Raw genomic sequence first — 16,284 nt, 5'->3', positions numbered from 1 at the left:
AATAAATAAAAATCTTTTTTTAAAAAATGAGGTCCTCTTCCCTCTTTGGTTTCCTCTTGTCACCAATTTCAAATGAGAATGCAGAAACGAATGTGTTGAATGCAGGTACATTAAGTCTTAACACAATTTCTGCAAAAATGACAGAATTGGGTGGTAATAAAGCCTGATCTAACTATAAGCTCCTTATCTATAGAAAGTCACGAGGAGCAAAAATAAAACCACTGAGCAAGAGTGGTATCATACGGACACTGCCAAGTCCTATTCTTTGGAGTCATTCATTTTGATTGTTAAGGTGACTCTAGGATCCAGATAAAGGCAAATAATACTCTGGTAATAAAGATTCATTTCTGCAAACATTTATTGACATATTTATTTTTGCCCACAATCTAGCAGGAGAGATGATAAAGACATAAGAGATTGGAAAGTTATGACTGAGGCCAGGAGCACAAGGAGCACGGCTGGAACTTGTTAGTAGGATTTCCCATATTCACCACACGGGAATGAGGCAGCTCCTAACTAGAGATGACCAGCATTCACATGGCTCATGTTAATGATGATGTGTACCTTTATTATACCTCATGCCCTGAAGATTTTTGAGGGGCTCCCTTCCTTGAAGCATTCAAGGACATGCTTGTAAGAATCATTTTGTGCAGTGAGGATGTCACATACAAAGAGAGGAACCCCACTCCCCACAGCATCCTTCTCAATGTCCAAGACAGTGGGTTTTCGTGGCTGGGTGTTGCTGACTCTCGCTGTCTGCAACTCTTCAGGGGCCCCAGGCGTCCTTTCCTTCAGCTTTCATGATCATTCCCAAGTCTCTTCTGCAAAAAACCTCTACTTCCCTTTGTGCTTTGCTGTATTTGTGTTTTGGTTCCCCATTCCAAACTTTTTTCCCCATTAACCCTATCCCATCTTTTGGTTGCCCAAGATGAAGGTAAAAACAAAACCATGTAGTCTAGAATTTAGCATAATGGGAGCTCAATGTCAGGGCAGGGTTACTAAGGCAGAAGACTTTGAAGATGGTTTTAGAGAGAGACAGAGACCGTCCTGCGTTGAGTAGAGGTATCTGGAGAAGAGTAAAAAAAGTAGCATTTGAATTGAACTTCCAAGAGACGTAAAATTTAAAAAAAAAAAACAAAAAACAATGTGGTGGGGAGGGTGCTTCTAGAAGAAATAGCATGATCAAAGGCCTGGGAGCAAGGGAGGTCCTCGGCACCTAGTGATTCAGTCGGTTAAGTGTCTGCCTTCAGTTCAGGTCATGATCCCAGGGTCCTGGGATCCAGCCCCGTATAGGGTTCCCTGCTCAGTGGGAGGGACAAGGCAGTGTTCAGCCTGGCAGGAGTGTGGGGGCAAAAAGGGAGCAAGGTTTGGGCTGAATGCTGAGGGGGTCTGCAGCTAGGGTAAAGGGAAAGAAGATGACCCCGGTGCCTTGTCATCAACATCCTATGTGTCCCCACACCAGAGGTTCCTGCCACTATCACATCAGCCCACCCCTTGGGGTTAATGGAGGCTGCCAAAAATCCCTTATCAATCTTCAGGTTGGGGAAACAGGACAGAGAACTGTTTTTGAACAAAAGTAAATCAAAGCAAATCAATTTCAAATGTAAGAAAAAAATTTTATTAAAAAAAGTTACTGAATGAAAAAAAGTTACTGAAACATTTACTGAATGATTCATTTATCATCAATAGAAGACCACTGAAATGAGTAAAGCATTCTTTTCTCCAGCTTAGCAAGGGACTCTTAAGACAGTAGTTCAAGCCTCATTATGTGTCTGTTGAAAGAAAATTGGGCTGTGGAGAGACCAGGCCTTCAGTGGCCCTGAAATGTGCATATTACTTGAGCCACAATCAAGATACCAAATTTCCCAAACTCTCACACAGGAAAGAGGATAGAAAACTTCAGAAAATTTAAAGACCAAAAATGAATCTTTCCTTTGGGGTGTCCATCCGTCTTTAGCACCACTTTCTCCCTGCTAATAATCACTTCACTTCTCTAACCCACGTGTTCTTAAGCAGGTATGCTTGTTAGAATCACCTGTGGAGAGTTAAAAATATACCTGCCTAGGACAACCCCGGAAGACTATCACTCAATGATTGGGGTAGAGCCCTGGCATGTGCTTTCTTTTCTCTCCCTTCCTTCCTTTCTCTTCCTTCCTCCCTCCCTCCCTTCCTTCCCTTTCTTCCTTTCCTTTCCTTTCATTTCCTTTTAAATATGGAACGCCTCACGAACTTGCAGGTCATCGCTGCACAGGGGCCGTGCTAATCTCTGTGTCATTCCAATTTTAGTGTATGTGCTGCCGAAGTGAACATGCCCCTTTTTATGAGAGCATTTCCAGCTTCCCACTATCTTAGTGGGAAGCTCAAATTTAGATTTAAATCATCTGGCATGCTTAAATCTCCAGATGCCCAGGGTGCAAAATCTCTGGGGTGGGACATAGGCATCTGTATTTTTTAAATTCCCTGAGAGATTCCAATATACAACCAAAGTTGAGAATGACTGTACTGAGTTAATTTCTTGTAGAAGAAAAAGAAAATCCTAACTCCCTATTAAAAACAGCCTGTAGGGGGCGCCTGGGTGGCTCAGTCGTTAAGTGCCTGCCTTCGGCTCGGGTCATGATCCCAGAGTCCTGGGATCGAGCCCCACATCGGGCTCCCTGCTCAGCGGGAAGCCTGCTTCTCCCTCTCCCGCTCCCCCTGCTTGTGTTCCCTCTCTCGCTGTGTCTCTATCAAATAAATAAATAAAATCTTTAAAAAATAAAAATAAATAAAAACAGCCTGTAGGAAGGCCTGCTCACCTAAAATTGCCTTACTTCATATTTGTCCCTTTCTTTTTCGGGGAAGCTGAATAAGCAATTTTGTGAAAGGGGAAGGAGGTCACAAGCAATACAATGATAATAACTTCCTGATTGAGGGGGCTGAGCTGCTCCTTTCCAAGAAGGAAAGTTTCCTTCAAGAATCTAACAACTTGGGGAAAACAAACTAACATTTAGTTTCATTATTAAGCTAAATAATGAACTCTACTGAGAGCTTACTTACCTCATTTGTTTTGCTATGTGATGTACATACACTTACCCTAATTTTACCATTGAGAAACCTGAGGATTAGAGTTTCTAGACAACTTGCCCCAGTCACATTACTGGTAATGTCTGACATCAGCGCCTTTGGCATTTTGCCCTTTGCTTAGAAATAAAAATGGAGCCAATTAACACAATACATCCTCACTTTGAAAGTCCTACATATTCTCCGTATATCTGATGTTCAGCTATTTTTTTTTTTTGTATATTTTTTCCAAAGTAACCATTAGCTACAATAAAGTAGGAGCTACCCATAGGGCTTGGAATTAAATGAATTTTGATGACTTACTTTGCATCTTTTACGCACTGCATTACTAATCTGTATCAGTACTAATTGTAGCTACGAATTAGTGAATTCTTATTATATTCCAGGCCCTTTACATATATTGTCTCTAATCCTCAGAACAATTCTGCAAGGCACTAGGCTCGGAGAGGTTAAGTAACTTGCTCACATTTGTGCAGCTAGGAAGTGGCAATGCAGCCATGTAAACACTAGAATCCATGTTCTTTCTGTTAGGTCAAGGCTGAACAAAGTCTCCCAATGAGGCTCTGGCCCCAGGGCCCCACCCACCCTGACTGCCAGACAGAAAGAAGGTGGTGGCAGGTGCCGGGGGAAAGGAGGGTCTCTGATTCTCAGGCAGAACAACCCAAGGTGAACTCAGAAGACATTTTTCTTCTGGCAGGTTGTTAGATTTTTATTACTATTATTTTTTTTACCTGATCCTGGAACAAAGCAGTTTACAGATTATAAAATAAAAAAGAGCCAGAGTTCCAAATTACAGACAAAACAAGCTTTTGGAATACAACTCAAGTGTAGGCTGGGTACTGGCTGTTTTGAAACAAAGGTCTTAAAGTGGTGCTTTCACCTACTTATATTGGGCTGCAGCTTCATTTCAGGATCAACCAATACCACTGCTGGTTTTCTCTGATTACATGTAATATCAACTTGCAACTGCATTTACAAAATGGCAATTCAAAATCCAGAGAAACCTGTCTTTCAGAGATACTTTAGGAAGAATGATTTGCACTAAATGGATGAGGCCTTCCTGAAACCATTAAATAACCTATCTTAACTTGGGTATTGGTACATAGTAACCTTATTTCAATCTCTTTCTGCAAATAGGAAACTGGATAAATTGCCATTTTTCAATGTTTATTTATAGAGCTGTGAACATTGACCTATTTTTCCACCTATATTAAAATAGTCCTGAAAATCTAAAAGTTCTAAAATAATAATAAAAAAGAACTTAAATCAAATACAAAACTCAGGAACTAGTTAATCACAACAAAAATTTAAAGCTGGTCAGATTTTTCCCTTCTCCTTCCAAATTAAATTTTCAAATGAGAAGTTTCCACATTGGATCAACCAAGGTTCTAAATACCAGGTACCCATTTGGGATTTGACTTTCCCTAGTCATAAATGGAACTGACTCATCACCAGTTAACTGCATACATGCCCTGTGTACGTTTGTGTGTAAAGTCTACAGGTAGGTGTATAGGGAATAAAGTAGAGCAAGCCTCATGCTGCTCTAACCACATTTTCTGCTTAGTGTCTCTTGGGACCAAGGGCACCCATTTTTAAGACAGTAGGTCTGAGATTAATCTAGTTTTGTTTTTTTTATCTCAAAGTATATGTGAGGATGGGGGATAGGGAGTCAGAAAAGAAAAAGGCAGATTCTTGGCCTTTCCGGCTACATCAGAACCTCAGAGTCAGGCCAAAATTTTGAATTTTCCCAGGTGCTCAGGATGGTCCTTTTGCACATTAAAGTTCAAAATCAGCAAAAAAAAAAAAAAAAAAAAAGACAACGCAGGGACTTCGGACCCGGGACTATGAGAGCTAACAGGTCACGGACATTCTCAGGCTGTTTTTTTTTTTTAATACAAGAAGCATGAGAGATCAGAGTCCTGAAGGTGTTTAGAGACTGGGCAGAGCAACGAATAAGAATGAAGAGTTTGGGATTCCAACCTCTGTCGTGAGAGTGTCTGTGGCTGAGAGCAAATTACGTTACCTCCCTGGGTCTCTTTCGTCTGCACAATGAAGGGCTTCAACTCCATCACCAAGTCCTTTAAGGCTCCAGAGTCACCGAACTGAAGCCGATGCACGGCTGAAGCGCTCAGTCCCGGAGCAGCAGAGGTGGAGGGCAGCCCCACCGCCTCCCGTGCACCCACGTCGCGCAGGCTCCGGGTCGCCGTGTAAGGGCAAGAAGGCGGAGACCAGGGGGCGCCTGGGTGGCTCAGGTGGTTAAGCGACTGCCTTCAGCTCAGGTCATGATCCTGGAGTCCCGGGATCGAGTCCCGCATCGGGCTCCCTGCTCGGCGGGGAGTCTGCTTCTCCCTCTGACCCTCCTCCCTCTCATGCTCTCTCTATCTCATTCTCTCTGTCTCAAATAAATAAATAAAATCTTAAAAAAAAAAAAAAGAAGAAGGCGGAGACCTTGCGTCCACTACTCGCACCGCCCAGCCTGCCCCCCAGCTAGCGCGCCCCTCTCCCGCCGCCCCCCAGAGCGCGGACCTGGCCGCGCGGGCCCCCGGAGGGAAGCGGGCAGCATTACCCGAATGCGGCTGCAGGCCCGGCACGAGGGACCGGGTTCCCGGGCTTCAGAGCTGACAGGAGGATCCGCAGACGCCGCAAAACCGAGCTGTTTGGCGCCGCATCCATGATCACAGTGGCGCCCAGCCTCGGAGCGCGCCTGCGCCGGGATCCGCCCACTGCCCGGGAGGGCCCGGCAGCGCCGCAGGAGAACAGGCCGGCGCCTCTCGGCACCCGCTGCCCTTGGCCCGCTGGCTGAGTCTCTGGGAAACACGCATGCGCCGAGGGCCCGCGGCGCCGCGCTGCAAGGGAACATGCTTGCGCCGGGACTTCAGCCGGGAGATGGGGACATTGGTCCCCTTCCGCCAGCCTACCGTTGTCAACGCTGAGGTGCTCGGCCGCGTAGCCCGCTGGGCTGTCTCTGACCCTTGACGGAAACGGGGCTTGGGGTCCCACGGGCACTGCAACACAGATCGTCTCCTCTCGGGGTGCCAGCGCTGGCTCACGAGGAGCACGTCCCAGTGGGCTCTGCCCCGCTCGTCGCCACGGTGACTGGTCCTTCCAAGGACTGCTCCCATCCGCCCATCTTTCAGGGAGTGGATGGTGAGGAGGGGCTCCGGAGGGATGGGTGAGAGAAGGGGGGCTTCAGGCTGGCAGCCATCGGTGAGGTGAAATGCATTTGCTTCTAAGAATGATGGGATTAAAATTTACCTTCATACCATCTCACATCCATTGGTATAGCTATTGTCAACAAACCAACCAACCAGAAAACAGTAAGTATTGGCAAGGATGTGGAGAAATTGGAACCGGTGCACCGCTGGTGGGAATGTAAAATGGTGCAGTGGCGGTGGAAAACAGCATGGTGGGTCCTTAAAAAATTACACCTAGAATTACCATAAGATCCAGCAATTCCACTTCTGGGTATATACCCTCAAGAATTGAAAACAGTGTCTCAAAGATATTTATACACCCATGGTCATAGCATTATTCACAACAGCCAAAAGGTGGAAAGCAACCCAAATGTCAATGAAGGGATGAAGGTATAAATGTGTATACATGTAATAGAATATTGTTCTTTAAAAAGGATGGAAATTCTGACATACGTCATAATATGAACATTGGGACATTATACTAAGTGAATACGCCAGTCATAAAAGGACAAATACTGTGTGATTTCATGTATATGAGGAGTAGGCAAATTCAAAGAGACAAAGTAGAAAGGTGGTTTGCCAAGGGATGCCGGAAGGGGAGGATGGGGAGTTAGTGCCTAATGGGGGCAGAGTTTCAGTTTTGTAAGAAGAAAGGAGTTCTGGAGATGGAAATGGTGGTGGTAGCACGAGGATGTGAGTGTACTTAATGCCACTGAACTATCTCCTTAGAAGTTAAGATGGTAAGTTTTATTTGTATTTTATCACAATTAAAATATTTTTCTTCTTCAGATCATATAATTGCAGCTTTCTAAAGATTTCTAAAGATTATAAACATTACCTGCAATTCACAATTCAGTGGAGAAAAAACTACCGCTGTAATTCTGGCTACCACTCTGACTTAACTGGAAATAACTGGCAGATTTACGGTCACTGTTTAGCCTTGGCTCCAATTATCCAGGATAGCTGAGGCTTCCTTGCATATCACATTCTTCCTCTTCCATGAGACCCTTCTATTGTAAATAGTCCTATACACACAGTGCTCTTTAAAGTGTTACAGCCATGGAAAGTTCTGATACCTGCAGTATCCCCACTGGCCATGAGTTTCTTGAGCGATAAAGGCAAGGCGGGCCTAAAAATGGATTATGCAAAAATATTCTCTCAACATAAATGTGACATATCAATTTCCCGCATAGAAGGAAAGAGAAATACATTTCAGCTGATTACTATCATCTGACTTTCAGAAACCTTTGGTGGGTCAAGGTTTCCTTCTTTTTTCCTGAGACGTTGATTTGGGATTTCTGGTCAGAGATCATGAGAGTAAAAATAATTGTACAATTTTAGCGTGTTATCCTACCGAGAAGCAGTAACGGTTAGCACTGTGAGGCTTTAGGTTATTGGTGTCACAATTGATTTTTAAGTGCACAATTGAGAACTAGTCCTTTATGTATAACACTATTGTACAGTTTTAAAAATAACTGTGCTGGGCACCTTATGATGCATTATTTTGATCCTCACATCAACTTTATTGCCCTATTACTAGAAGAGAAAATTGAGGCTAAGAGAGGTTAGGAAGCAGGCCCTCCATACACAGCAAAGGAGTGGCAGATGAGAATTTAAGCCTGCTTGATTTCACAACCTATACTTGGATTGTTATTTGTTATGGAATTCACTGGACTAGCATTAGGCCTTCAATGATTTCTTTGTAGTCATATTTCTAAAATCTTGACCACATAGACACCTAGTGTTTTGCTTTGTTCTTTTGTTGTTGTTGTTTTCTTGACTTCAATCCTTTGCAGTGAAATTGCACATTAACCCTGCCTGATTGCAATGGGTAAAAATCATTAATCTTTCACTTCCTGCCCCTAAAACCCTAAAACCTGATGGGTTAAATTTAAAATTTAAACCGCGGTGTTGTATTAAATTCAGTTTTGGCAGTTAGTGGATTTTTTTTTTTTTTAATCCTACAACAACAGATGTGACTAAAAGAATCGATCTTGTTGACATGGTTCTTTTTTTTTTTTTTAAAAAGATTTTATTTATTCATTTGTCAGAGAGAGAGAGCACAAGCAGTGGGGCGGCAGGCAGGGGGAGAAGCAGGCTCTCCGCTGAGCAGGGAGCCAGATGCGGGACTCGATCCCAGGACTCTGGGATCATGACCTGAGCCGAAGGCAGACGCTTAACCGACTGAGCCGCCCAGGCATCCCGACATGGTTATTCTTGTATGGAGAGAAACCAATACTAAAATACTAACAATATCATCTACCATTGCACATTCTGGCAAGGAAGTTTTTACATAAAGTCAGGTTCAGCTTGTTTTCCATTGTAGTGTCACAGCCTGCTGCTGACACAAAACATTTTTATCTGCAATTGGTTAAGTCATTTATCTTAGTAACACCTAGTTTTATTCACATTATTATAAAAGAAAAACGTTTGTAAATAACACACATTAAAATGTACATCGAAATGCTATTTAAAACATTTTCTGAGAAAGAAAGAACTATTCCTGAAGACCTAACTTCATATGATGGACCCCAAACAAATACTGTAACCACAGCAAGTGGAAAACCCACTGATTTCACAAGCTGTAAGAGTTGGAAGTGGGCGTTATTTACAGTAGAAATCTTAGGGTCTTTTGCAGAACCAAGTATGACTTCTCATTTTGTAGTCCGTGCCATCTCATTTAATTGATTTTCTGCCCAATTGATTTTCTTGTATTGAAACTCTTCAGATACAAATTTGGCTCTTTTCAGTCCAGTTTTTAGAGAGTGGGGGCTGAAAGAAAGACTTCTGAACCATGTTTGAAGGACAGCGGGGCTGCAGGCTCTCAAGGCAGCACATTTTTATCCTGAGAGCCAAAAAGCTGTCCAGAAGCTTCTCTTCTTTTTACTCTCAGCTTCCTCTTGGCTGCTAATAGCAGGAGGGTGAAAGGGAGAGTACGTATAGGAAATGCCAACCTAAGTGGAGAAGCCCAAATGGTTTCATTTATACAAACACATCATTTCAGTTGCTTATATTTGAGGTACAAAATTTTTTTTTTAAAAGTCCGTTAAAAATACCATTTTTGCCTCTTAACATTGATCATCCAATTGCTTTGGAATTTAGAGAATTTAAACACTTAGGATAGAGGTACAAGGGATACATTTAGAAAAGCAATCATCCACCCACTCCTCTCTACCAAAGCCTGGGACTCTTTCTCCATCCAATTTTTCTTTCGGTCTGTGTGATCTAATGCTATGTGGCAACTAAGTAGTGAGCCTAGATATGTGTGGGTAAGAGACTGAGGTTCATTACTTTGTAGCAGGGCTCTTCTCAACGGGGGCACCTGTGTCCTTCCAGGGAACATTTGGCAATGTCTCGAGACATTTGGCTTGTCCCAACTGGGGACAGGAGGAGGGGAGAATGGCACTATTCACATCTAGTGGGTAGAGGATACTTTCAGATAGCCAGATCCTACAATGCTCGGGACAGCCCCCACAACAAAGAATTATCTGGCCCAAGATGCCAATACTGCAGAAGTTGAGAAATTCTGTTTTACAGTCCCACTTCAGGTGTTGGGGTGTGTGTGTGTGTGTGTGTCAGCTGGGGCTAGCGGGATTTTAGAATCACCAACCACAATACTGTTATCAGCCCACCAGACCCTAGAATCTGTTCTGACATCCACAGTCGCCATACTGCATCCTTCTCTCCCTCCTTCCTGGAAGGGCTGAGCACAATGACACACCCTCTCTGTTTAGCCACATGCAGGCAGTGATACTGGATGGGCTGCTTGCCTTCAGTCTTCTAGTCTTCTGGTTCCTTTCACTCATTCCTGAGTTTCGGGTGGGCTTTGAAAGGTCCAGTGTTAGAGGCACAATTAGAAGACTTTGAAGTATCCTTTTTTTACATCACAGCAGCTCACAGAAAAAAATGAAAATATTTCTACAGTATCCTGGGGTAAGCTGAGGAAGCTGCTCAACAGTGATCAGCCCTGAAGCTCCAGTCACAGCCAGGTGTGAAGAGATCAATATTCCCTGCAGCCTCTGCAGGGCACAGAGGTTGGGAAAGTACATAAAGTATCAGAATGCTAGGAAGGAACTTAAAAACTCCATCAAGAATTGATGTAGTCACCACAATAAGTAGTAATTCCTTGCAACAACCACCTGGAAAATTCTGATATTTTTGTTCTCTTTTTTTTTTTCTGTTTTAGTACTCCTTAAAATCCCTCCAGTTAATTTATGGAGTGGAGACTGCATGTAATTCTTGAAGCCTGTGGTGACGGACACAACATTTGATACTGAAGTTAACAGACCTTAGAGTTTTGGAATGAACTGTGGTTAGAATACCAAAAAAAAAACTAGTTGAAGAGAACTCACAATTTCACTGTACTTTGGTGATAACAGGAGCCTATGTGGAGAAGAGAGCATAAAATAAGAAAGCTGAATTTTTTTTTCTCTTGCTGAAACAAAACTCCAGGAAATGAAATGAATGTCATTGCGGAAGGTTACGGAATGAACTGAAAGAAAATTATCTTCCTCAAGTATCTCTCCCTTTCAAAACCCAGTTAGGCTTCTTTTTGGAGTGGGTCTCAGCCATTAATAGGTCTTCCTGGTTCGTAGGTTGTTCGCTGTAGATTTCTTTCCCATGCTCCAGCTATGGAATGCGGGAGATTTTTATGCAGAGAACCTGTATCAGTGAGGAGAGAATTCTGAAGGATCCGAGGGAGCACACTTCCAGCGGGTTACTTACTAGGTGAGGAGATTACCTCATGCTGCCAAAGCCCCTTCTGGAGTTAGCTCTGGCTGATATGTACCAAATCGTTCAGGAGGTCTATTCTTGAACACTGGTAGAGCGCATAGGCCAGCTTTCCCACCGTGGCCCCCTTATTGCCTTCCCTCATCAGCCACTTTTGGAGCATCTGGTAAACCTTTTCTTTTAGTCCATCGCGCTCATAGTCATGGTCAATTTCCTCAATCTGAGGTTCAGTGAAGCCCAGCTTACGGGCACAGTTTTTCCATTGCTTCCCCAGATTTTCCCTGACTGGGTTCAGATGTTTATCAGTCAGACTAGTGATATTTTCTGCCAAACAGAAAAGAGAAGAAGGCATCAGGCTATAACCCATTTGAACATTCTAGTTTCAAAAACCTGTATAAAGAGTATCAGGAGACAATAAAAAAGATAACTTATTAATTATAGAGTTGCTGACCCATGAGGTGATACTTTACATGTCTGGAAGCCCATTTGGAATGTTTATGTGAGTACAATAGAGAACCTCTTCCTCTTAGCAGATACCTCTCCCAGCTACAGCTGATGGCATTGGGAATAAAAGCCCTGCTTGGCTACTAGGCTGTTCTATACAACCTTAGCCAGTGGCCCTGTTAATATCAGGCCTTCCTGATGTAAAGAGGGAAGAAAACACCATTTTTGTTCCTTTTGGCATTGTCTACTTATATCTGGCCAGAATCAAGGTCATTCAATTCCTGATCCCCTGCCCCCTACAGTTCACATTCCTCTTACTTAGGGAAACCAAGACCATCAAGTGCAAACTTTTCAATTACAGTGCCTTCCCTTATCTTTTAAGGAATGAGGTATCTACTTTTCAAGGTCTGTTTGGGACTCCTCTCTCCTTTACCCTAAGTGTTATCTTCTCCTACAGCCACAGCCTCCCTTTCTACTGGTTCCTTCCTCTTAGGCCTTCATAAAAATAACAAAAAGAAACTAAAGTATAAAATCACCACCACACACATTTTCCTTGATCCTCATCCCAGCCCAATAAGCTGAATATAAGGAAAAAGACATCTCATTCCCCATGCCCATTCTTTCCTTAGCATCCCCCCTCGCCCCGCAACTCCCATTCTTTCCTTAGCTCCCCACAATGCATTTCTGTCATCACCACTGGATGTCAGCAGTCCAAAAACGTCCCAAATTTTGTCAACACCTCTCCGGGAGAGGGACCCTGGGCTTCATCAGATTCTCAAGGGTACCTGTGTCACCCCAAGAGTTAGGAACCTCCTCTCTAAGGACTATTCTTCAAATGGATTAGGCCAGGGATTGGCAAACTATGGCCTCTGGGCCAAATCTGGCCTGCTGCCTGTTTTTGTAAAAAAAGTTTTACTGGAACACAGCCACGTACATATGTACATATTGTCCGTGGCTGCTGTTGCATTGCAATGTCAGGTGAGTAGTTGCAACAGAGACCTCAGGGCCAGTGAAACCTAAAACATTTACTCTCTGGCACTTGACAGAAACATTTTGCCAGCCCTGGGGTTAATCATAAAGCTGCGTTCTTAAATCCCATTGTTTTGGCCTCATGCCTGTTTCCCAGGTTGTGTTTTGGGATTAATGTTATGAGCCTGCAGAGTGGAACCCTGTAAGAGAAAGCTCTCTTGTTTTTATAACAGAGGTGCTGTTGAGGGCATAGTCTTCTATCTTTTCAGAATCCCTTTTGATGAAGACCTGAGGGACCTACCTCTCTTAGGTCTGAGTAGTGATATTGATCATGATGATGATGATGATGTGTTCAACACTTTCATAGATCTTACTATGTGTTAGGCAGTGTTCTAAGCTCTTTATACATATTGACTCATTTAATTTTCATAACAAATCTGTGAATTAGATATTGTAATTATCCCCATATTAAACATAAATAAACCACAAAAAAATTATACGGAAATTACAGAGACATTTTACAGAGAAAACATGGGGCAACTTTCAGGGAAAATAATTGGAAAAATTTCAGGATTCCACTCTATCCCTCTAAACAAGTAAGAAAGTTTCAGGTTGCTAGATGACAGGTCTTTAAAGGGCATCTTACCAAAGATATCTTGGTACTTAGAAGCTGGCTCTTTCAAGTTCATGTCTGGTAGCACTGAACTCATTCCACTAATCTCCATATAATTTTGGTCTCCAACCTGAATGCCAGCACTGTTGTATATGGTACATTTTGCAGACTCATCTGAATAGAGTGAAACACACAGGTAAGTATATCTAGACTGAAAGCAAAAGAAATAAATACAACATGGTAAAAGGGCAGAGCTTTACTCCAGATGTATAATTTAAATTATTTATCCTATGCCAACCTTTGAAATTTTCTTCTTTAAAATGTAACTGAACCAACCTCACATCCATCACGATGACTACTATAAAAACAAAAACAAAAACAAAACAACAACAGAAATAACACGTGTTGGCAAGGATGTGAATGAACTGGAACCCCTGTGTGCTGCTGGTGGGAATACAAAATGGTGTGGTAAACAGTATGGAGGTTCCTCAAAAAAATTAAAAATAGAATTACCCTAAGATCCAGCAATTCCACTTCTGGGTATATACCCAAAGGAATGAAAGCAGGGCCTCAAACAAAGATTTATACACCCCAGTCTATAGCAGCATTATTCACAACAGCCCAAAAGTGGAAGCCACCCAATGTCCATCAACAGAGGAACAGATAAGCAAAATGTGTTATATACTGACAATAGAATATTTTCAGCCTTAAAAAGGAAGGAAATCCTGATACATGCTACAACATGGATGAACCTTTAGGACACTGTGCTCAGTGAAATAAGCCAGTCACAAGAGGACAAAGATTGTATGATTCCACTTCTATGAAGTACCCTAGAGTAGTCAAATTCATAAAGACGCAAAGTAGAATGGTGGCTGCCGGGATGGGAGGTGGACTGGGGAATTAGTGTCTGATGAGTACAGAATTTCAGTTTGGGAAGATGAAAAGAGCTCTGGAGATAAATGGTGGTGATGGTAGCCCAATATTTTGGTTTCATCACAAATGGCAGTCTTTGGCCTATATAAGAATCAAAATATCCAAGACTTCTTTCTTAACCTTCAGAAAACAGCAAGCAAGTAAAAGAACACAAGCAGTGACCTTCACTTCCATCACAGATTGGGTACAATGGGACCACTGTGATGCAGATTAGAGCAGACAATGCCTACCAATTACAAGGAAGGACCTGTAATCCAACACTTGCAGGCAGCTGCAATGAATCCCACCTGAACTGAGGCCAAGTGGTCTGATGGAGATTATTCCACGGTTGCAAATTGCATCTGGCGGCTGAACACCACAAGCAACTCACCCTTGTTACCTTAGAGTCTACAACAGAGCTAATGGCTGCTTTATTTTCAGAAACATTTAAAAAAAAAATTGTAGCTAAAAAAACTGTTTACCTCTTGATAGGACGGAGATGAATGGAAGGGTGGGTGTATTTCCCAGTAGGTTGGTCTCAGGCACTGGAGTTTTATGCACGCTTGGCATATGGCTTGGATTTGGCCCATACCAAACTCTTGAACCTGCTGTTCCCAGATCCTGTGGTCTTGTTCCAAAAGGGAATGGATTGTACAGTCCATTGTTCCAGTATAGTACTTGGGGTTGGCTGGTTAGCCCTGTGGGTTGGTGTAGTGCATTACCAGGACTGGTTGCACTAGAATAAGGAAGGCCTTTTACTCCTGGGTTCTGAACATTCTCATAAGGTCTCTGCTGTGCAAAAGGGTCATGGGAGACCCTTCGTCTCCTTTCCTCCTCTCTATTATAAGCCACATTCTGTCTGAGCGGTTTTGTCTGCCTGTCCATGCGGCTGCCAAAAAGATGGTAGTTGGCTTCCTCCTGGAGTTTACTCTGCAAGCTGAGCTGATTCTCCTCCTGCTGGTTCTCTAGGGAGGGACCAAACCAGGACTCCTCCACGGGACCTATCCCAAGTCCCTGGGAACTGTGCAGCGAGCTGGGCTGTTCTGGGGCTGAGAAGAAATGATCAACATTGGAAAGAGTTTCAAAAAGCAACAAGAAGTAAAATAAAAGCTGAGCACCATCATACATCTGTATCTCAGAATAACATACTGAAACCTTTGCGAACAAATAAAAAAGCATTTACTTGATGGTCCTCTTCCTACCTATATTACCTATATAGGTAATTCGTAGAAGTACCTGCATGGTGGTGAGAGAGCACTAGGGAAATTTTAACAGGCAACAGAAATGTGAGTGTCACAGGAATGAGCAAGGAAGAGAGGGACTTGTGTTGTAGCAGAGAAGGTGGCTGTCTCCTTGATGGGATGCAGGGCTACAAAATAAGAACAGGAGCAGCTTGGTGTTAAGCACTTTCCATGGATTCTTTTATTCTTTAAAAGCCCTGTAGGAGTAGGAGCAATTATTATCATGACTTGATGGATGACGTTTACAAGAGGTTAATTTGTCCTAAGACAGATAGCTAATAAAGTGGTTTCAATATCCTATACTCTGTTTTTCCTTTAGTATCCCTCCTTGAATCTGAGATCAACCTCTCTGCTTGTTCTCTGAATCTGTCATCCCTGACCTCAAGGACCTTGCTTCCACACACATCCCCTCTTGTTCCTGAGCCGTCACTTTCTTCCTATCAGATATGTTAGGCCTCTTATGTTCAGGATGCTTTGTGATTTTGGTGAATACACTGCTATTTACTCTTTCAAATATATGTATCTTCACTCCCAAATATATTATAAATTTCTTTAAATATTTTATAGCTTCTTCTGTTTCTTTACGGTCATGAAAAGTATTTTTGAGAATAGAGTGAATGCATGAACAAACAAGTGAATACATTACTTTCAGTCATCGGATGTTACCTGAATTTGACCTGCTTGGAGGTATTGCTGTACAGTCAATCTGGAGAGAATGCATTCTCTTCACAATTAAATTTTGGGCTGGGTCTGGATACTCTTTCTGTAATTAACAGCATAAATGTACACCTTAGTAAGCAGTAGAAAATAGTTCCAGAAAATTATTATAAGAAAAACAAATCTTTTCAAATGGTAGAGATTTCCTGTAGCTCTTACAAGGAATAAATCTTTTTTTAAAAATAAACTTTTTTCCCAAATAGCCAAAACAACCTTAAAAAAGAAGAACCAATTTGGAGGGTTCACACTTCCTGATTTCAAAACTTACTACAAAACTACAATAATCAAAACTGTGTGGTAATGGTCAAAGGACAGGCAGAGACCAATGGAAGATAATAAGAGAACCCAGAAATAAACCCTTGCATGGCTAACTGATTTTCAACAAGGGTGCCAAGACCATGCA

General features: G+C 42.6%; 2 protein-coding genes, 1 long non-coding RNA gene and 1 other non-coding gene across 9 annotated transcripts in view; all 4 read right to left on the bottom strand.

The window, feature by feature from the left end:
* Nucleotides 1-5,830, bottom strand: part of BPHL (biphenyl hydrolase like) — a 35,911-nt gene extending 30,081 nt beyond the window's left edge. Inside the window, exon 1 of the mRNA XM_035030745.1 lies at nt 5,627-5,830. Within this exon, the coding sequence (XP_034886636.1) occupies nt 5,627-5,733 (107 nt within the window). The 5' untranslated portion in view covers nt 5,734-5,830. The remainder of the gene's footprint in view (nt 1-5,626) is intronic.
* On the bottom strand, nt 382-5,357 carry LOC118027401. The gene is made up of 2 exons (XR_004683805.1): nt 5,084-5,357; nt 382-1,066 (listed from the first exon to the last, which is right to left on the bottom strand). It is a non-coding gene; the product is annotated as an uncharacterized LOC118027401 (long non-coding RNA).
* LOC117997559 lies at nt 2,207-2,308 on the bottom strand. Its single transcript, XR_004675857.1, has one exon. It is a non-coding gene; the product is annotated as a U6 spliceosomal RNA (small nuclear RNA).
* A 3,318-nt stretch (nt 5,831-9,148) lies between the features above and the next one.
* The window catches only part of RIPK1 (receptor interacting serine/threonine kinase 1), a 40,544-nt gene continuing 33,408 nt past the window's right edge, over nt 9,149-16,284 (bottom strand). For 5 of the 6 annotated variants that reach the window (XM_035030734.1, XM_035030735.1, XM_035030738.1 and 2 more), the window contains 4 exons: nt 15,831-15,927; nt 14,406-14,972; nt 13,045-13,185; nt 10,873-11,309 (listed from right to left, as the gene is read on the bottom strand). In XM_035030734.1, the coding sequence (XP_034886625.1) occupies nt 11,023-11,309; nt 13,045-13,185; nt 14,406-14,972; nt 15,831-15,927 (1,092 nt within the window). In that variant the 3' untranslated portion in view covers nt 10,873-11,022. Of the gene's footprint in view, nt 11,310-13,044; nt 13,186-14,405; nt 14,973-15,830; nt 15,928-16,284 lie in introns of all 6 variants that reach the window. The other variant, XM_035030736.1, reaches the window with a different exon arrangement.

The sequence above is a fragment of the Mirounga leonina genome, unplaced genomic scaffold (assembly GCF_011800145.1).
Source record: "Mirounga leonina isolate KUSES-001 unplaced genomic scaffold, KU_Mleo_1.0 Mir_366, whole genome shotgun sequence".
NCBI classification, from domain to species: Eukaryota; Metazoa; Chordata; class Mammalia; order Carnivora; family Phocidae; genus Mirounga; species Mirounga leonina.
This window is presented reverse-complemented; position numbering and strand designations above follow the sequence as displayed.